Below are 23,325 nucleotides of genomic sequence, written 5' to 3'. Positions count from 1 at the left end.
AGCATTTCGGCCGGAATAGCCCGAATTTCTTCGGAAATGTTGTCTTCCAAAGCTGGAATAGTTGCTGGCTTATTTCTGTAGACTTTAGACTTGACGTAGCCCCACAAAAAATAGTCTAAAGGCGTCAAATCGCATGATCTTGGTGGCCAACTTACCGGTCCATTTCTTGAGATGAATTGTTCTCCGAAGTTTTCCCTCAAAATGGCCATAGAATCGCGAGCTGTGTGGCATGTAGCGCCATCTTGTTGAAACCACATGTCAACCAAGTTCAGTTCTTCCATTTTTGGCAACAAAAAGTTTGTTAGCATCGAACGATAGCGATCGCCATTCACCGTAACGTTGCGTCCAACAGCATCTTTGAAAAAATACGGTCCAATGATTCCACCAGCGTACAAACCACACCAAACAGTGCATTTTTCGGGATGCATGGGCAGTTCTTGAACGGCTTCTGGTTGCTCTTCACTCCAAATGCGGCAATTTTGCTTATTTACGTAGCCATTCAACCAGAAATGAGCCTCATCGCTGAACAAAATTTGTCGATAAAAAAGCGGATTTTCTGCCAACTTTTCTAGGGCCCATTCACTGAAAATTCGACGTTGTGGCAGATCGTAAGTCTATTCATGATGAAATGTCAAAGCATACTGAGCATCTTTCTCTTTGACACCATGTCTGAAATCCCACGTGATCTGTCAAATACTAATGCATGAAAATCCTAACCTCAAAAGAATCACCCTTTATAACAACCATTTTTGTTTGAGTTTTAGAGGAATCACAAACATCTCGTGTAGGTGTGCAAGAAAATGATGAACTAACGCCTTGACTTGAAATCCAAAATCTGTAGATTTTCATGCCCATTATTTAAATGATTACGAGAAGTAAAATTTTACATTCAGTTTGAAGCAATTTTCATGATCAGTGCACCTATTATACCCTCAAGTAGTGGCATCGGTCTATATGGAGGCCCTACCAAATGGACCGATAAAAAATAAATCCATTAAAATTTCAGACAAGATTGATAACAACAAAGCCTCATATAATCCCAAGAAGTAAAATCGGGAGATCAGTCTATATGGGTGCTATGCCAAAAACATGCACCGATACACACCAAATTCAGCACACCTAATTATGGCTCTGAAAAACCTGTAGAATCTACACACAGAGAAGAGGTTGGTTGGAAATCGGTTGAAGTAATGAAAATTCTACATTTATAATTAAATATCAATTACCCCAATCTATGTACTATATTTGCAATCATACGTTGGTCTTTACTATAATGTTTCTACTATTTCAATGGATTTACGTTTGTGATAGACGACAGACAGTTGTAGGAACTTAATATCTCTACTTTGAAAAATTATGCTTGAATTCGGATTACACGACCTGCCGTAATTAATTGCCGTAACTGTCACTTAGTTATCACTACTTACAGACGGTTTTCACAACCGAATGTCATTTGAATTATTTTACAAATGTCATTTCTATTAAAATATTAATTTCATATCTAAAGGAGACTTATTCTTTGACTTCAAATTAAAAAAAAAAAAGTATGCACCAAATTATCTGGAGAATTCGGTATGTAACAGAGAGGATGAGCATTACACTTCCTCAATGATCAGTGAGTCAAATATGCAGGGAAGCCAGGTTATATTATATGTCAGAATAACATCACATATTGAAACATCAGCTGTGTAAAATGTACCTCCATGCTTCTACAAAAAACAACCTTAAAAGTTGGACACACCAGGTAGGTCCAGATTACATTATATGCTCCAAACCGGATTGTGATACACCCCAATTTCTAATTTCTGTTTAATTTTTAAATTCCTTTGCATGATAAAACGGATGCGTTGCTACATTTCAACAGCTATTTATCCCTAACATCGTACAGTCCATGATCTGACCAGTGAATCAAAATCTGTTTCTTTTAATTTATTAAAATACTGACCAGAGATGTTTATAACAGAAATCCACGCCGAAGGAAATATGAACTTTCGCGATATCTGACGAAGTCGGAAAAATGTTTAGAGGTATTTGGGACTATTTATTGACGTTCATATACATATTTATACAAAAGTTTCTATACTCTGATAAATGTATTTCAGATTTACTTCTGAACCATTTGAACCGACCTTTCTACGTTAAGATTATAGTAAGAATCAACATGATATGTCCACAAATGGGGTGGTCCGTAAATGTTTATAATCTGCTACAGTCCCAATAGTACCGATTTTTACCATTTTACGTCCAAATCAGCTAAATACGTGCAGATGTGCATGTCATATGTTACGTGATATTCGGCCCGCCGACCTCTCTGTCGTATTTTGTTGTTTTTTATATGAATATATATAAGAATCAATTTATTAATAAATTTTTATTTTATTTGTAGTAAAAAAATCATAAAGTGCAATCTGCATCATTTGATATCAAATACATTGTATTTAGATTTATATGCACCATTATACATATATTTAAATAAAATAAAATATAATATTTATTTGGGAAGGAATTGGTTTTTAATTTGGCTATGCGTATTATTAAGGTTGGGCAGCACAACCGAATGAAGAAGGTAGCTACAACCGATGTCGTTGGCAGACCCAACCAATACCATATGAGGTATTAGTTGTGTCGACCGAATCAGTCGGGTGACACAACTGCCAACTAATAGTTGCTACAACTGCCAAAAGGAGGTTGGCAATAAATTCGATTGTCACAACCAATCTGTATTCTCTGTGTAGACCCCAAATCGGAGGGCGGGTATATAAGGGGGATATATCAAAATTTCTACCGATACACAATATCTTCTGAACACCCATTTATGGCCCTAAAAAACGTCTAGATCTCAAATTTCAGGCAAATTGGATAAAAACTATGGTTTCTAGATAAAAATCGAGAGATCGCTCTATTGGGGGCTATACCAAAACATGGACCGATGGACACCATTTTCGGCATAACTATTTTTGGTCCTAAAATACTTCTAGATTTCAAATTTCAGGCAAATCGGTTTGAAAATACGGTTTCTAGAATCCCATGAAATAAAATCGGGAGATCGGTCTATATGGCGGCTATACCAAAACATGAACCGATAGGCACCATTTTCGGCACAACTATTTTTGGTCCTAAAATACTTCTAGATTTCAAATTTCAGGCAAATCTGTTTGAATATAAGGTTTCTAGAATCCCATGAAATAAAATCGGGAGATCGGTCTATATGGGGGCTATACCAAAACATGGACCGATAGACACCATTTTCGCCACACATATTTTTGGTCCTAAAATACTTCTAGATTTCAAATTTCAGGCAAATCTGTTTGAAAATACGGTTTCTAGAATCCCATGAAATAAAATCGGGAGATCGGTCTATATGGGGACTATACCAAAACATGAACCGATAGGCGCCATTTTCGGCATAACTACTTTTGGTCTAAAATACTTCTAGATTTCAAATTTCAGGCAAATCGGTTTGAAAATATGGTTTCTAGAATCCCATGAAATAAAATCGGGAGATCGGTCTATATGGGGGCTATACCAAAACATGGACCGATAGACACCATTTTCGCCACACTTATTTGTGGTCCTAAAATACTTCTAGATTTCACATTTCAGGCAAATCGGATTGAAAATACGGTTTCTAGAAGCCCAAGAAGTAAAATCGTGAGATCGGTCTATATGGGGGCTATACCAAAACATGGACCGATAGGCACCATTTTCGCCACACCTATTTGTGGGTCCTCAAATACCTCAATTTCGAATATAAAATACAGTTTCTAGGAGACCAAGACAACAAAACGGGGGGTCGATTTATATGGGAGCTATATCAAAACCTGGACCGATATAGCCCATCTTCGAACTTGACCTGTCTGCAAACAAAAACCGAATCTGTGACAAATTACAGGATGATATCTCCATTATTGAAAGCTGTAGCGTGATTACAACAGACGGACATTGTTATATCTTCTTAGAATTTCTCCCTGATCAAGAATATATGTATATACTTTATATAGTCGGAAATCGATATTTGGATGTGTTACAAACGGAATCACAAACTTATTATACCCCCATCACCATTCTATGGCGGTGGGTATAAAAAATTAGACGTTTTTTCACATATGGAAATGTCAAACTTTCGAATTTGTCCAAATCTGAAAAAGTGTGGTTTTGGACATTTAAATATTCGAGAAAGTCTACTTTTGTTGAGAAATGGTCTTTTGACGTCGCGAATTTGGACTTTTTGGTGAAATTTCAACAAAAAAGAGCTATACCATAGTACTCTTTCAATTCGAATTAGATGTTTCGGCTTTTTCGGTAATGCTCGATTAGGCAAGTTTCGTTACTATAAAACGTAGATTAGTCGATTTTGATCGACAAATAAAATCACTTCGAGTAAATTTTCAAAAAATCTAAAAGATTTTGAAGATTGCATGAAGTCGACTTGGAATTATCTAAAATCGCACGGTTCGTATGCTGCACAAAATGTTGGATATCAGACAGCTGTCGGCACGAAGGATAACGCTTTTGTTTACGGTGAATTTTCCGTGGGTTCTTATAATTGTTATGACGCCTAGATGTAGGCTATAATTTTTTGTAGAAACACTTATACAAAAAAAAAAGAAAATATTCACTTATATAAAATCTAGACTTAAGACCCCAGCAAAAAAAGAGCTTCCAAAAAAGTAGTTTGGATCCCCAATCTGTGATCCGGAAGTAGTGCAAACTTGGATCATCTCCAATGAATTTTACATGGGCTTGTCATAGGACGGAAGTACTCCCGTTTTGGATCCTTTGCATTGCTTTAGAAGTTGTTCCCTGGAAGTTAATTTGAATGAAGAAATTTAAAAAGCGAAAAAAAAACAATTTTTTTTTCAGCCAATTTCACTTTTTTTCATCAATATGTTTTATTACACAATTATTTTCCTATTATCTAATTTTTACAATTTGAAAAACTTTTTCGCTCCGACCAGGGTTTAAACCTGGGTTTGCTGGCACCATAACAGAACGCCTTAGCACACTCAGCCACAAACGCCATTGAACATAAAGCGTCGAAAGGTCAATTCAAATGTTTGTGATATGATCGTAATACGACACCAACGAATAACATTCTAATTGCTTCTCGAAATGTTCTTTCTTAGTATGAACGAAAAAATAAGAAACGCAGGTTCAAATCTCACCAGTGGTAATTTTTTTATCAAATATTTTTCTAAAAAATTATTTTTTTATGTCATGCATCGTATAAATATATTTTTCCATTAAAAATCAACAAAAAATTAAAAATTCTCGTAATTTGCAAAACCTTCTCAAAAGAACTTCCATGGAAGCGAAAAAGTCAAACGGCACAGGTTCAAATCCCAGTGGGGATGAAATTTATTTTTTTATTATTTTTTTACTTTTTTATTAATTTCTATTTTTTTTTTAGTTTTTTATTAGTTTTCTATTTTTTTTTTTTGTAAAATTTAATTATACAAAATTTGCACTTAAAATAGCCTGATTGCGTTCTTTCTAATACTTGTCCACAAGGACTGCATCGGAAGTAGAAAAAAAAATCATTGGGGGATCCCAAGATGCGCTTTAAAAGAAATGTTTGTGCAGTTGTCCAAAAGGACTGCATCGGAAGTGGTAAAAAATTATTGGGGGATCCTACGATGCGCTTTAGAAGAAATGTTTGTGGACTTGTCCAAAAGGACTGCATCGGAAGTTGAAAAAACTCGATGGGGGATTCTAGGATGGGCTTTAAAAGAAATGTTTTTGGAACAACTTCCAAATTTTTTTGCTGGGACCTATTATAATATTGATTTCGATCGAAAAGAGAACGAAAATATTATTTAAAAAAAAAAACGATTAAATAAAAAAATGGTGAACGATTAGATTCCCATTGTCGTCACGCTTTCAAAATATTATTTTGAAAACTGAGCACTTTGTTGCTTCTTACATTTAGCTATAATTCAACTAAAACTTACCTAATTCCACCAACAAAAATCCGATTTGGTATCAGCGTGCCATATTTCGGTGCTGATAGGGGTGCCTCCAACCCCGTCGGCGCTGCTCCAGCAGGGGCTGCCATTTTGTGCATAGGCTGTGGTTGAAGTTTGAAATTTGTTATGGGCAGAATTTTGAAAGAGTTTACTTGTAACTGGGGGGTCAACAGGAAAATCTATACAATAGGGCAGCAGCTAACAAAATATAGCTGCGGCTGGATGATATTTTAATGGGTGGTATGCAATAAAGCGTTGTAGCCTTTTTGGATGCTTTAAACTTTGTGTTTTCTTTTTTATTTTTTTGATTTGTTAAGTGCAATTTAGTTGGCTTGTGGTTTTCTTGGTTTTGCACTCTTTGTCTTTTTTGGTTTATGCTTTCGTCGTCGTATTTGTTTTAATTATGGAAATATTATATTTTTTTCTTTTTAGCGGTTTGATTTTATGTTGTCTCCTTGAGTTTTAATTTCACAACTTAAATGTGGCAACAAAAACTATATTAAAAGTACAAATAAAAGAGAAAAGAAAATAGTTAAAAGATTAAATTTCTACTTTGTGGAAATTCATTAATAAGGAGGACATATACATATGAAAAAATCAGAGCAGGCTTTATACGTTAGTCAACACTTGAGTCTTATGGTAGGCTATGGTTATTTTCATTTTGTATTTATTATTACGCGTTCTTTAGATTCATTTAATTTTTATTTAGGCTTAATGTAAAAACATTTTGTGTACAATCCTATATGCAGCATTTTTTGCCAAGAAGTAGGCAATGGTATTTTTCACTTTAAGTTTCTAGTTATTTATAGACATTAGTCGTATTTATGAGAACGATTCGTAGGTTATTCTATTTCTAGTTTTTTTTTAAGGGTTTATAAGTATTTCTTATTGATTACACTCAAAAAAAAAAAAAAAAAAACAAGTGAACCCTCTATTATTGAAATTTATAAATTTACTATGTTTGGTGGAAGCTTGCTTTACTCTAGTAATTTTTTGCGAACGTTATAAATTAACTAAAAAACGAGGGAAAAAATTATACATAAATTGACGCATAAAGATTTTCTAAATTCGAACTAAAATAGTTCATTATTTCTTTCAATTTCTAAATTTTAATACAAATGAACTTCGTATGACAGTAAAGACATTTTAGCAATTTTTAACTATAATTTTTTCCTTCAAATTACAAAATTTTCTTTAACAAGTGAAAAAATTATTTATGTCTAAGAAATTTTCTTGAATTTGTCGAAAACTATTTACTTATTTTCATGATATCGGCATGATGTCAGTGTTTGTGATACTGTTTAACTTTCAAAAACTTTCTAAAAATAATTTAAAATTTCTCAAATTAACCAAAATGTTTCTTCCTAGTCTTCAATGTAGATTTTAGTTAAGCGCAATCCCAGCAAAAAAAGCGTCGCCAAAAAGTAGTGCAAATGTTCTTTTTGGATCCGAAAGTGCTGCAGAAGCGATGATTTTAACATGGGCTTATCATAGGACGGATGTCCATCATTTCAGTTGCCGTTGCACTGAATTTGCATCACCTCTTAAGGTGTAATGCGAATTCAGTGTTTTGGATATGAATTAAGAAAATGTGTTTTATTTCAACAAATAAATAAATTTTAAAACTTTTTATGATTTTTAATGCATTCTGACACTATCTGGAATCAAATCTAATATTTTCAAACACTCGCAAGTTTTCTAAAATCGATTTAACATTTTTTTTTTTCGGCAAAATTCAAATAATTTGTATCATTTTTTAACCTATTTGAAACAAAAAATTAAATTTCCCATTGCAAGTATGAAAAGGGGAGTTATAAAAAATGCAGTTAAAATAAATAACATCATTGGGAGAACATTGTTGGAAGCGCTTTTAAAATTGTGCCTTTAGATGAACTTCCAATTTTGTTTTTTGATGGGATGCTTATACACACAAAAAAAAATTTTCTGATTCAATCACCAAATTAATTGATCCAATTAATTTTTTAATTGAAATGTCTTCAATCACGAAAATGATAGTATCAATCACAGTTTTAATTGGGCATAGAAAAAATTCTTGATTAAAAAATTAATTGATTTTTTAGCAAATTTCAATTAATTTTTTAATTGATTCAATTAAAAATTTAATTGATGTTGATTGCAAAACTCAATTAATTTATTTTAAAAAACTATTTTTAATTACTTTCTGAATTGGCTTAGAGTTTTTATTTGGATTAACAAATGATTGTTTGAAATACATTTTTAATTAAAAAAAATCAGCACTTTTTTAACTGAATTAGTCTTCCGAATTTGATTAAAAAATTAATTGTATCAATTAATTTTTTAATTAAAATTTTTAAAATTTTCAATCATTGACTTAATTAACTTAATGTTTCTATCATGATTAAAAAGTTAATTGTATCAATTAATTTATTAATTAAAAAAATTTTCAACTTCAATTAACTTTTTAATTGGAAATATTTTGGTGATATTTTTTTCTGTGTACCTAAAACAGAACAAATTGAGCATTTGAAATACGTATACGATTATAATTAAATTATTTTAAATTATTTTATTATTTAGGATGGGGGTATATTAACTTTGTCATTCCGTTTGTAACATATCGAAATATTTCTCTAAGACCCCATAAAATATATATATTATGGGTCGTGGTGAAATTCTGAGTCGATCTGAGCATGTCCGGCCGTCCGTCTGCTGAAATCACGCTAACTTCCGAACGAAGCAAGCTATCGACTTGAAACTTGGCATAAGTAGTTGTTATTGATGTAGGTCGGATGGTATTGCAAATGGGCAATATCGGTCCACTTTTACGTATAGCCCCATATAAACGGACCCCTAAATATGGCTTGCGAATCCTCTAAAAGAAGCAAATTTCATCCGATCCGGCTGAAATTTGGTACATGGTGTAACTATATGGTCTCTAACAACCATGCAAAAATAGGTCCACATCGGTCCAAAATTATATATAGCCCCCATATAAACCGATCCCCAGATTTGGCTTTCGGAGCCTCTAAGAGAAGAAAATTTCATCCGATCCTGCTGAAATTTGGTACATGGTGTTAGTATATGGTCTTTAACAACCATGCAAAAATTGGTCCACATCGGTCCATAATTATATATAGCCCCCATATAAACCGATCCCCCGATTTGGCTTGTGGAGCCTCTATGAGAAGCAAATTGCATCCGATCCGGCTGAAATTTGGTACATGATGTTAGTATATGGTCTCTAACAACCATGCAAAAATAGGTCCACATCGGTCCAAAATTATATATAGCCCCCATATAAACCGATCCCCAGATTTGGCTTTCGGAGCCTCTAAGAGAAGAAAATTTCATCCGATCCTGCTGAAATTTGGTACATGGTGTTAGTATATGGTCTCTAACAACCATGCAAAAATAGGTCCACATCGGTCCAAAATTATATATAGCCCCCATATAAACCAATCCCCAGATTTAGCTTTCGGAGCCTCTAAGAGAAGAAAATTTCATCCGATCCTGCTGAAATTTGGTACATGGTGTTAGTATATGGTCTTTAACAACCATGCAAAAATTGGTCCACATCGGTCCATAATTATATAGAGCCCCCATATAAACCGATCACCAGATTTGACCTCCGGAGCCTCTTGGATGACCAAAATTCATCTAATTCAGTTGAAATTTGGTACGTGGTGTTAATAAATGGCCTCAAACACCCATGCAAAAATTGGTCGAAATCGGTCCATAATTATATATAGCGCCCATATAAACCGATCCCCAGATTTGACCACCGGAGCCCCTTGGAAGAGCAAAATTCATCCGATTCGGTTGAAATTTGGGACGTGATGTTAGTATATGGTATCCAACAACCATGCAGGAATTGGTTCATATCAGTCCATAATTATATATAGCCCCCATATATACCGATCCCCAGATTTGACCTCCGGTGAATTTTGGGGAAGCAAAAATCTGGTTGAAATTTGTTACGTGGTGGCAGTATATGATATTTAACAACCATGCCAAAAGTGGTCCATATCAGTCCATAATCATATATAGCCCCCATATAAACCGATCCCGAGATTTGGTTTTGGAGCCTCTTGGAGGAGCAAATTTCATCCGAGTCAGTTTAAATTTGGTACAGTGTACTAGTATATGACCGTTAACAACCATGTCTAACTAGGTCCATATCGGTCTATTGTTATATATAGTCCTCAGATAAATCGATCCCCAAGCACACAAGAAATGGTCCATATCAAGTTCATAATTGTATATAGCCCCCATATAAGCGACCCCCATATTTCAATTCTGGTTCTCTACGTACCGTGCAAAAGTCCATAACTTTTTTGTCTAATATATACGACGTATGGACTAACTCACAATTTATAAAACGATGTTAAGAAGTTTTAAGATACCACAACCCAAGTAATTCGATTGTCAATCTTTCGTAGAAGTTTCTAAGCAATCCATGGTGGAGGGTACATAAGATTCGGCCTGACCGAACTTACGGCCGTATATACTTGTTTTTTTATTCACGTTTATTTCGTAGTATATTTTGTTTTTTAAATTATAAAGTTTTAAGAATTATTTGCATTTATCCCGTGAAGTTTATAGAATTTTTTGCTTTGTTTCGTTTTTTATCTAATTTTCTAAGTTTCTAATTGCTATTTGAAATAATCCCTAAGGATTTACTTGAGTTTTATAGAAGAATTTCAATTGGAAAATCTTAGTCGTTAAGTAAATTTCTAATGACGCCTTAAAGTATGCTACGGCGTGCTTAGGCTTTTTATTATTATTTTTTTATTGATTCGGCTATAAGGCGTTGAAACCTGGAATTTCGTACTAAAAAATCTTTTCTGGAAATTGTGTGCTTGGTTGATTTCGTTTTGTTCGAGTATGCGGCAAAGATGACCACTAGTAAAGAGAAAATACTCCATATTTGTTTCAGTATGTCTTCAATATGGACGAAAACAACAGCCAGGCAACTGCATTCACAGCTGAACTACAACAAAATCGACCTGCTTCTAATGAGCCTACCATGAAACAAAATGTGGGTCTATTTCAGAAAATTTATGAAATACACTGAAAAAAATGCATGCTCGGTTTTGTCTTTATTTTACACTAATGGTATTGATTTCGAGCCAAAGAAGCGGAGATTTGGTGTAAGGACACAAATCTCTTTCAAATTCGAGTTTTGCGTACATGATTCTAGGAACCAAATTTTAATTTATTCGTTTGTTTTCAGCTTTTTTCTTCATGTGTGTTTCAAAGTCCTTTAAAAATGTGTTAACTACAATTTATATTTCCAAATTCAGACCAAATTTCGACCAACCACCAAAAAGTTTTTCAGCGGTGGATTATCCCCTCTCAGTAATGCTGGTGTCATTTCTGAGAAGTGGTCTCACGGCAAAGTGGAACGTCGTTTGGACTCGGCTATAAAAAGGAGGTCCCTTGTGATTGAGCTTAACATAGAATCGGGCAGCACTCGGTGATAAGAGAAAAGTTCATCACTGTTGTATCGCAATGGACTGAATAGGCTGCGACTATAACAACTCGTATGGTCCTAGAATACTTCTAGATTTCAGATTTGAGGCAAATTGGATAAAAACTACGGTTTCTATAAGTCCAAGACCATATCGGGGGATTGGTTTATATCAAAACCTGGACCGATATAGCCCATCTTCGAACTGGACCAGCATGCAGACCAAAGACGATTCTGTGCCAAATTTCAGGACGATAGCTCCTTTATTACAACAGACAGACGGACATGCTTATATCGTCTTTCTCCCTGATCAAGAACACAGAAAAAAATTTCACGAAAAATTTTCCAATTAAAATTTTAATTGAGTTTTAAAAAATATTCAATTAAAAATTTAATTGAATCAACAAATTTTTTAATTGAAACAAAAATCAATCACAAAAATTAATAGTATCAATTAATTGTTTAATTGGATCAATTAATTTTTTAATTGACCTTCAATTAATTTTTTAATTGATACTATCATTTCTGTGATTGAAGACATTTCAATTAAAAAATTAATTGGATCAATTAATTTCGTGATTGAATCAGAAAAAAAAAATTTTGTGTGAATATATATACTTTATATAGTCGGAAATCGATATTTCGATGCGTTACAAACGAATAAACTTATTATACCCCCATCACCATTCTAGGATGGTGGGTATAAAAAGTGATGTAATTTTTTTTTTAATTTTTGACTAAAAATTTAATTCAAACAATAAATTTTTAATCAAACTAAAATACTTAGTTATTTAAGAAAGTACAGTGAGACCTCCAAAAAGTGGACACCCACTGTGGCCTGAATTTTGTCCACATTTGGGAGGTGTCCGGTTTTCAGAGTGTCGAAGTTTGAGAGGTTTCACTGTATTTGAAAATAATTAAATTTTTTATGAAAAAATTAATGCAGTTTTGAAGTCAACATCAATTAAATTTTTAATTGAATCAAAAAATTATTTGAAATGTGAAAAAAATAATTTTTTAATCAAGTATTTTTTAATGTCCAATTAAACTTTGATTGATACTATCATTTTCGCGATTGATGACATTTCAATTAAAAACTTAATTGGATCAATAAATTTCGTGATAGGTTAGGTGGCAGCCCGATGTATCAGGCTCACTTAGACTATTCAGTCCATTGTGATAACACATTGGTGAACTTCTCTCTTATCGCTGAGTGCTGCCCGATTCCATGTAAAGCTCAATGACAAGGGACCTCCCTTTTATACGCGAGTCCGAACGGCGTTCCACATTGCAGTGAAACCACTGAGAGAAGCTTTGAAACCCTCAGAAATGTCACCAGCATTACTGAGGTGGGATAATCGAACCCACGACCCTGTGTATGCAAGGCGGGCATGCTAACCATTGCACCACGGTGGCTCCTTAATTTCGTGATTGAATAAGGAAAATATTTTTATCTGTGAAGTAAAGAATTTTACAAATGTTTTACATTTCATTTCGAATGAGCTTATGAAGCGAGAAAGAAACGCATCTGAAAGATATGGCTGTAATGCACAGCCAACAAATTTAAAGACGATTTCATCAATCTTAAACTCATCCGATCCGGCTGAAATTTGGCACATGGTGTTGGTATATGGTCACTCTAACAACCATGCAAAAATTGGTCCACATCGGTCCATAATTATATATAGCCCCCGTATAAACCGATCCTCAGATTTGATCTCCGGAGCCTCTTGAAGGAGCAAAATTCATCCGATCCGGTTGGTACATTTGGTACATTTCGCTAGTGTATAGCCGATAACAACCATGCCAAAATTGGTCCGTATCGATCTATATTATATATAGCCCCCAAATAAACCGATACCCAATCACAGAAAAATCACGATTGCCACTCGAACCACACGCACAGAAAAACCATGTTTGGACATGGTTGCCGCATCGATTTAATGCTTATCTAGAGCATGTAATTGTCGCGAAAACCATGTATTTTGTCTTTGTAAAAATAGTTTTTGAGCGGAGAAAAATGTATGGTGGCAATAAGCATTTGAATGGTTCTCAAATACCGCAAACATGTTCTATCATTTAAATGATAGAATTTGAGACCATTAAATGGTCGGGAAAATCATGTACCTGACCATTCAATTTTTTTACTTTTTACAGGGAAAAAAGTATTTTTATACCCTTCACCACTACAGTGGTACAGGGTATAATAAGTTTGTGCATTTGTATGTAACGCCAAGAAGGACTAATCATAGACCAATCTTTTAGTATACGGATCGGCTTAGAATTAAATTCTGAGTCGATTTAGCGATGTCCGTCTGTCTGTCTGTCTGTTGATGTATTTTTGTGTGCAAAGTACAGCTCGCAGTTTTAGTCCGATTGTCCTAAAATTTGGTATAGGGTCCTGTTTCGGCTCAAAGACGATCCCTATTGATTTTGGAAAAAATCGGTTCAGATTTAGATATAGCTGCCATATATATTTTTCACCGATCTGGTCATAATTGGCGTGTATATCAACCGATCTTCCTCAAATTCCGTACATCCAAATATTTTATGAGTCTCGAAAAACTTGCGAAATATCAGCAAAATCGGTTCAGATTTAGATATAGCTCCCATATATAGCTTTCGCCCGATTTACACTCATTTGCCCACAGAGGCCAATTTTTTGCTCCGATTTAGTTGACATTTTGCATAGGGAGTAGAATTAGCGTTGTAACTATGCGTGCCAAATTTGCTTGAAATCCGTTCAGATTTAGATATAGCTCCCATATAAAGCTTTCGCCCGATTTACACTCATATGACCACAGAGGCCAATTTTTAACTCCGATTTAGTTGAAATTTTGCACAGGGAGTAGAATTAGCATTGTAGCTATGCGTGCCAAATTTGGTTGAAATCGGTTCAGATTTAGATATAACTCCCATATATATGTTTTTCTGATTTCGACAAAAATGGTCAAAATACCAACATTTTCCTTGTAAAATCGCCACTGCTTAGTCGAAAAGTTGTAAAAATGACTCTAATTTTCCTAAACTTCTAATACATATATATCGAGCGATAAATCATAAATAAACTTTTTCGAAGTTTCCTTAAAATTGCTTCAGATTTAAATGTTTCCCATATATTTTTTTACTAACATTGTGTTCCACCCTAGTGCATTAGCCGACTTAAATTTTGAGTCTATAGATTTTGTAGAACTCTATCAAATTCTTCCAGATCGAGTGATATTTAAATGTATGTATTTGGGACAAACCTTTATATATAGCCCCCAACACATTTGACGGATGTGATATGGTATCGAAAATTTAGCTCTACAAAGTGGTGCAGGGTATAATATAGTCGGGCCCGCCCGACTTTAGACTTTCCCTACTGGTTATAGGTTAAGTATAGACATGTCTAGAAAAATTACATGGCCATAAAGACCATTTACATTTTTTTCGTGACCATTTAATTTTTTAACTTTTTTGCAGCGAAAAGAATTTTATAAAAACATTGAGGAGGTACACACGATTTTCATTTTGCGCGTCAGGCATGTGTTGATTGTTTCTTGGAATGGACGGAGAATACGGAATTATTGTGTTTTGTGTTAATTTATTTATTCAGAAGTGGCACGTTGTTTTATGTGAACACAAAAAGGAAAGTGTAATTGAAAAAAAAAATGTACCTGCTTTTTGTTCTGTATTTTGACATATGGTATAATTTATTTTTATTTGCAGTTACATGATGTCTGCTTTGGTACATTTGATGGGCACGAAGTAAATATGGAATGATTACTTATTGTTGAAATTGAACCAAAGTAGAGTGTGTAAAAATATGTGATGTTTGCTTGCACGACATTATAAATTCTAATAAACAATGATTCAGTCTATAAATAAATAAAAACAAATAAAGAAAGTTAATTTTGTGTTTTCTTTTCCCATGTGGCGTCCTTTTTGCGACGATGAAAAAAGTTTTTTCATAAAGATCAAAACATTTTAGGTTGTGACCATGTTCTTTTAACTAGAAGAAAAACGTTTTTAATGAATACCATAACATTTTAAATCGTGACCATTTTCTTTTCATTCAAACGAAATTTTTTTTTTATCAATATAATAACATTTTAGATGAGGACAATTATATTTTTCTTAGAACCATGTTCACTGAGCCAACATGGTTGCAGGTGAAAATGTTACATGGTCGCCGCAAAAATAGCTCCTATCATATTATCGTGCTCTTCGAATATGATTGTGACAATCATGTTTCTTCTCTGCGTGCAAAAATAATCTACCAAAATTTTATTGCCATAGAGGCTCCGAAGGTCAAATCTGGGGGTCGGTTTGTATAAGGGCTATATATAATTATTGACCGATATGGACCAATTGGATGGTTGTTATAGACCATATACTAACACCACGTACCAAATTTCAATCGGATCGGATGACATTTGCTTCTCTTTGAGGCTCCTCAAGCCAAATCTGGGGATTGGTTTATATGTGGGCTATATATAATTATGGACCGATGTGGAGCAATTTTTGCATGGTTGTTAGATACCATATATCAACACCATGTACCAAATATTAGCCGGATTGGATAAAATTTGCTTCTCTTAGAGGCTCCGCAAAACAAATCTGAGGGTCCGTTTATATAGGGGGCTATACGTAAAAGTGAACCGATATGGCCCATTTGCAATACCATCCGACCTACATCAATAACAACTACTTGCGCCAAGTTTCAAGTCGATAGCTTGTTTCGTTAGGAAGTTAGCGTGATTTCAACAGACGGACGGACATGCTTTGATCGACTCAGAATTTCACCACGACCCAGAATATATATATTTTAGAGCAATATTTCGATACGTTACAAACGGAATGACAAAGTTAATATATCCCCCATCCTATGGTGGAGGGTATAAAAAGCGTAAATAGCAAAAAAGTAAATTATTTTTTAGAGTAATTCACTGTAATTCGCCTAGTAGGCATCTTAAAGGCTCTAATGACCCACTAAAATAGATCTTGGACTATAGTGTTATATTTTTTATAAAAATGTGGCACAATCTAAATCACATTTTTTTAAGAGAGCATGTTTTTTGTATGTCTTTAGAGTAAAGTTCTGATTTTTTATACTTTTTGTAGATTGTTTTTTTTTTAACATATTTTTTTTTTAATTTGTGAATGAAGATAGTTAATATGCAAATCCAACGTCCCCTTAAAGTAAACTAATGTTTTTTGTGTTTTTTTTTTTTAATAACAATTTTCACAATTTCCTTAGGAATTTTTCTGATTTAAAGGGTATTTTTGTTATTTTTAAATCCGTTTGAACGAAATTCTGATTTGTTGTTTTCTTTGTAAATTTTCAGATTTTTTTTTAAATATTTTTTAGGTTTATAATTGTATTCTTTTTTAGTTAAGTTTATTTTTTGTTTTTTGGTATTTGGTATAACCTTTTATAAAATTTCAACAATTTTTCTTTTTTAAACACTCGCGAATATGCCTTTACTGCGTTCCAAAATTGTCTATAACAGTATGAGAAAAAAAAAATAACCGCATATATTTTTAGTTCTTGATTTCTATATGAAGCGTTTGTGTTCGTTTTTTTGTTTCTTTCAAAAAATGCTCCTATTACCAATAGATACCGAGAATTCTTTTATATATACACGTTTCACGTTTGATTTATTTATTTTTGTTTATTTTTTTTTTTTTTTTGTATGTCTTATTTTTTTAAATTAAGTATTAAGTAGATATCGCTTTTTTTCTCTAGGTATGTCACACGACGAGGACGAGACGATACTATTTTCGAAATTTCTACAAATGCGATGCAATAACGTTGAGGCTCTTTCTGTTTTTCTTGTCGCGCGGTTGAAATATTTCTTTTCTCAACTTTTTTTTTTTTGTGTGGTCTCCCTCGATTGAAGATACAAACGAAGGCAAAGCACCAGCAATGACAGACAGCAGTGCCGAAACTAATTTCTGTGTTCTTTGCAAGAATGCTGGTGCTGGTGATTTTTTTTTTTTTTTTGAGAAGCACATTACCAAAGAGACTGGTTATACTCTGGATGCACGATATTAGGTGTTATTTTTGGTCTTTTCGACGAGGACATATTATGCCGCCAGTGACAAAGGCCGAGTTAGTGAAGCCAAAATCGAAAAAAAATAAATTTCAGCGAAAGTGTTTAATTATTAGTATGTATTAAGTTAGAGAATGATGCTATTCGGAAATCTGAGCAGATATGACAACGAGACACAACTAAAAATTAAATCTAAAATAATTTACAAAAAATAAAAAAAAAACGGCACAGTGGAGTGTAACTTTCTAGCCGAAAATCACAAAAAAAAAACTAAGAGAAAATTTGTAAAGTTCTCTGTAATTTTAATTAATGGGTGAATTTATGTTTTGTTTTAATTATAGTTTCATATTTTTGATCAAATAGCAGAGTTCTGGAAAAACAATTTTCATCTAAACGTCAATTTTGTAACTTAGGGTTGCACTGACAGTATTCAAAATTTAGAATATTCAAGTTGAAATGTATCATAAAATTTGCAGAATGCAGATTAACGTCTGACAATCAGCGTTACGATTGTGCAAATATGCCACTTTTTATGTGTTGACACTTTTGTGCCACAGTTTGTTTTTACTTTTTTTTGCCACAATTTTGCCGCATTGTGCCACTATATATTTTTAGTTCAATAGTGCCTTATCATCGGTGCGTTAATATAAAATCAATACTATGCAAATGTGACGCCTGAAAATAGGCAACGAAATTTTTCTGTAGCAGGTAAACATGAACTGTTAATTTCAAGGATTAATTTTCTATGAAATGGAGATAAAATGATTGTTGGGTTTATTTAGATCTAATTAAAAACAAAGCAACTTTAAAAATGTATAGAAAAATGTTAAGTCATACACTGAAAACAAAATTTGCCCTGTTCCAAAGATTTTGTCGTTGCACTAATGAGTTTGGTAGTGATTGCGAGCCAAAGAAGTGGAGAATTGAAGCAAGAGCACATTTAAGACACAATTCCCTTTTAAATTTGAGTTTTGTGTACTTGATTTTAGGAAAATTTTTTTATTTATTCGTTTTTTTTTTTTGCATTTTATCTGTGTGATTTGTTTTTAGATTTATTAACAAATTAGTTGAGAAAGAATTCGTCACCACCGTGAAATCTGCAAACGTTTGTAGCTCTTATTGGATACCTACCATCACGATAGGAGCGATTTCGAAACACTGTATCCAGATAATTCGAAAATGGTCTGGGAAAACATATGGACACTCATTTTGGACAAATATTTGAGTGTGGCTAAAACGTGTACAAAGCACGATGTCCACTCGTGCCAAATATAATCTACCACAATTTTAAGAAAGTTTTACGAAAAATCTATTTCTTTTTTTATTTCTATAAATAATTTTGTCAAAACTTTATTTTTATAGAAAATTTTGTCAAAATTTTATTTCTATAGAAAATTTTGTAAAAATTTTATTTCTATAGAAAATTTTCTGAAAATTGTTTTTCAATAGAAAATTTTGTCAAAATTTTATTTCTATAGAAAATTTTGTCAAAATTTTATTTCTATAAAACATGTCAAAATTTTATTTCTATAGAACATTTTTTCAAAACTTTATTACTATAGAAAATTTTGTCAAAATTTTATTACTATAGACAATTTTGTCAAAATCTTATTTCTACAAAAATTGTATTTCTATAGAAAATTTTGTCAAAATTTTATTTCTAAAGACAATTTTGTCAACATTTTATTTCTGTAGAAAATTTTGTCAAAATTTTATTTCTATAGAACATTTTGTCAAAATTTTATTTCTACAAAAAATGTTGTCAAAATTTTATTTCTATAGAAAATTTTGTCAAAATTTTATTACTATAGAAAATTTTGTCAAAATTTTATTACTATAGAAAATTTTGTCAAAATTTTATTTCTACAAAAATTTTATGTCTATAGAAAATTTTGTAAAAATTTTATTTCTATAGAAAATTTTCTCAAAATTTTTTTTCAATAGAAAATTTTGTCAAAATTTTATTTCTATAGAAAATTTTGTCAAAATTTTATTTCTATAGAAAATTTTTTAAAAATTTTATTTCTCTAGAAAATTTTGTCAAAATTTTATTTCTATCGAAAATTTTGTCAAAATTTTATTTCTATAGAAAATTTTGTCAAAATTTTATTTCTATAGAAAATTTTGTCAAAATTTTATTTCTATAGAAAATTTTGTCAAAATTTTATTTCTATAGAAAATTTTGTCAAAATTTTATTTCTATAGAAAATTTTGTCAAAATTTTATTTCTATAGAAAATTTTGTTAAAATTTTATTTTTATAGAAAATTTTGTTAAAATTTTATTTTTATAGAAAATTTTGTCAAAATTTTATTACTATAGAAAATGTTGCCAACGTTTTATTTCTATGGAACATTTCGTCAAAATTTTATGTTTTGAAAAAAGAAAATTTTATTTTTATAGCAAATTTTGTCGGCTTATGCCGAAATAAATTTTATTTTTATAGAAAATTTTGTCAAAATTTTATTTCTAAAGAAATTTTTTTCAAAAATTGTAAAATTTTTACTGTTTGGTAGATTAATAAAATTTTCTTTCTATAAATAATTTTGTCAAAATTTTATTGTCGTAGATAATTTTTTCAAAATTTTATTTTAAGAGAAAATTTTGTGAAAATGTTATTTCTATATAAAATGTTAAAAAAATGTTGACAAAATTTTATATTTATAGAAAATTTTGTCAAAATTTTATTTCTATAGAAATTTTTTTCAAATTTTTTTTTTCAATAGAAAATTTTATAAAAAATTGTAGATTTTTTTACTGTTTGGTAGATTTATACAATTTTATGTCTATAAATAATTTTGTCAAAATTTTATTTTTATAGAAAATTTTGTCAAAATTTTATTTCTAAAGAAAATTTTGTCAAAATTTTATTTTTATAGAACATTTTGTCAAAATTTTATTTCTAAAGAAAGTTTTGTCAAAATTTTATTTCTGTAGAAAATTTTGTCAAATTTTTATTTCTATAGAAAATTTTGTCAAAATTTTATTTCTCTAGAAAATTTTGCAAAAATTTTATTTTTATAGAAAATTTTGTCAAAATTTTATTTCTATAGAAAATTTTGTCAAAATTTTATTTCTATAGAAAATTTTGTCAACATTTTATTTCTCTAGAAAATTTTGTCAAAATTTTATTTCTCTAGAAAATTTTGTCAAAATTTTATTTCTCTAGAAAATTTTGTCAAAATTTTATTTCTCTAGAAAATTTTGTCAAAATTTTATTTCTATAGAAAATTTTGTCAAAATTTTATTTCTATAGAAAATTTTGTCAAAATTTTATTTCTATAGAAAATTTTGTCAAAATTTTATTTTTATAGAAAATTTTGTCAAAATTTTATTTATATACAAAATTTTGTCAAAATTTTATTTATATACAAAATTTTGTCAAAATTTTATTTCTATAGAAAATGTTGTTAAAAATTTATTTCTATAGAAAATTTTGTTAAAATTTTATTTTTATAGAAAATTTTGTAAAAATTTTATTACTATAGAAAATTTTGTCAAAATTTTATTTCTATAGAAAATTTTGTCAAAATTTTATTTCTATAGAAAATTTTGTCATAATTTTATTTCTACAGAAAATGTTGTCAAAATTTTATTACTATAGAAAATGTTGTGAAAATTTTATTTCTATGGAAAAATTTTTTTTTTAAATTTTTTTTCAATAGAAAATTTTATCAAAAATTGTAGATTTTTTACTGATTGGTAGATTTATACAATTTTATTTCTTTAAATAATTTTGTCAAAACTTTATTTTTATAGAAAATTTTTGTCAAAAGTTTATTTCTATACATAATTTTTTTAAAATTTTATTTCTATATAAAATTTTGTCAACATTTTATTTCAATAGAAAATTTTGACAAAACTTTATTTCTATAGACAATTTTTTTTTTTCAATAGAAAATTTTGTCAACATTTTATTTCAATAGAAAATTTTGTCAAAATTTTATTTTTATAGAAAATTTTGTCAAAATTTTATTTCTATAGAAAATTTTATCAAAATTTTATTTCTATAGAAAATTTCTTTAAAATTTTGTCAAAATTTTATTTCTATAGAAAATTTTGTCAAAATTTTATTTCTATAGAAAATTTTGTCAAAATTTTATTTCTACAAAAATTTTATTTCTATAGAAAATTTTGTCAAAATTTTATTTCTACAAAAATTGTATTGCTTTAGAAATTTTTGTCAAAATTTTATTTCTATAGAAAATTTTGGCAAAAGTTTATTTCCATAAAAATTTGTACCAATCTACCAAGCAGTTTAAAATCTGAAAATTTTGGTTGAATGCTTCCAACTATGGCAACCATGGTACCAAGTCATTATGGTGGAAATCTTAAAAAGTGAAAAGATTTTGTTAAATACGTTTTCCTCATAAAAGAATTCCTACATTAGGAATAAATCGAAACTATGCATGAATATAGATAAGGGGTGGTTTTTGTAGGACCTCTGCAGTGACTGTTGGTAATCAAAGTGTTAAGTGTGTAAAACTGTAATTTAAACGTCAATTAGTCTCCAATATATCCTTAGTGTGGTTTTTCGTTTCTATGGCTGGGAATAAATACCAAGCCCATTAAAGTAAAAACAAAATCTTTGGAACGGGGTAAAGTTTCTTCTCAACCAGATATCGATAAATTTATCACAGTTTGCCTATGTTACTGCCAGTTTAGTATTATCATAATTTTTCGAATATTTTTTCAATGTACCCCACTGTGTCTTATACAAAAATGTTTGCTCTCAAATCTTTTTCGTTGTAGTCTAGCTGGTCTATAATGCCTGCTCTGTTTTTTTTTCTGTGATTTTTGTATAGAAATTTACGTGTATTATTGGCAAGAGCGATGAAATTTTTCCTCGTTGATATTCTTCTGGTTGTTGTTGTTGTTTTGGGTGAGCTTCTTCTATATTCTAGTGTTTAACAATTCCTTTAATATTGCTTTTGTTTTTGGTATTAAAATTGCTTTAGCGGCATTTAGCAATCATTTGCTTTTCCTTTCTTCTTTTTTTTAGAATAGATTTAAATCTTCTCGCTGGCTGCTTAAGGTCTATAAAATATTTTCTCCGCTTTTTTGTCTTTTATTATTCTCGTTCTAGGAGATTGAAGGGGGTGGTTGTTTTGTTTTCTATTTTTTTTTTCTTTATTTTTCGGTGAAGTGATTCGTTCACAATCTAGAGGGGTTGGCAAAGGCGGCGGCAGGGTTCTGTAAGTACATTAAAATGAAAAAAATAAAAACAATGAGTAAATACCACAGAATATACAATTAAGACATATGTACATATGTATATGGCTAAATATCTATAAATATTTATATATACGCACTCTTACTACTTACAAATACAAAGATATAAATATAGGGGACACCTCGATAAATTGTTCCGTTAAGAGTGATTTATCGAGACTTTTTGAAAAATTCATCTTCATTTGCTTTTGATTTACTTGAAATTTTAGGGTAGGGACTTAATTATAAGAAATACTAAAGAAATTTTAATTACACAGACAAAAAATTTTCTGCTGACTCAATTACGATATTAATTGATCCAATTAATTTTTTAATTGAAATGTTGTCAATCATGAATAGCATCAATCACAAAATTAATTAGAAATAAAAATTATGCTTCATTAAGAAATTAATTAATTTCTTCTGCACTTTCAATTATTTTTTAAACGGTTAAAAGTTTAATTGATTTAGGTTGTTTATTTTTCTAGTATTTGTTTACCATTAGATGACATAATTTAACTTGCTTAAGAATTTTCCATTTATACACAGAAAAACTATTCATGAAAATTTTTCCAATTAAAATCTTAATTGAGTTATAAAAATATTCAATTAAAAATTTAATTGATTCACAAAATTTTTTAGTTGAAACAGAATTCAAT

General features: G+C 30.8%; 1 protein-coding gene across 10 annotated transcripts in view; it reads right to left on the bottom strand.

The window, feature by feature from the left end:
- The window catches only part of bol (boule homolog, RNA binding protein), a 276,121-nt gene that overhangs the window by 74,067 nt on the left and 178,729 nt on the right, over positions 1-23,325 (bottom strand). For 7 of the 10 annotated variants that reach the window (XR_012721954.1, XM_075307513.1, XM_075307511.1 and 4 more), the window contains 2 exons: positions 22,269-22,648; positions 5,952-6,460 (listed from right to left, as the gene is read on the bottom strand). Coding sequence is in view for 9 of the 10 variants with exons in the window: in XM_075307513.1 (XP_075163628.1) it covers positions 5,952-6,064 (113 nt within the window). In the remaining variant the exon portion in view is untranslated. Of the gene's footprint in view, positions 1-5,951; positions 6,461-16,832; positions 16,988-17,014; positions 17,329-22,268; positions 22,649-23,325 lie in introns of those variants that run through there. The other 3 variants (XM_075307504.1, XM_075307509.1, XM_075307508.1) reach the window with 3 other exon arrangements.

Source organism: Haematobia irritans, chromosome 4 (genome assembly GCF_050003625.1).
Source record: "Haematobia irritans isolate KBUSLIRL chromosome 4, ASM5000362v1, whole genome shotgun sequence".
Classification (NCBI taxonomy): Eukaryota; Metazoa; Arthropoda; class Insecta; order Diptera; family Muscidae; genus Haematobia; species Haematobia irritans.
The sequence above is the reverse complement of the archived record's forward strand: the minus strand, read 5'-3'. Positions and strand labels throughout refer to the sequence as shown.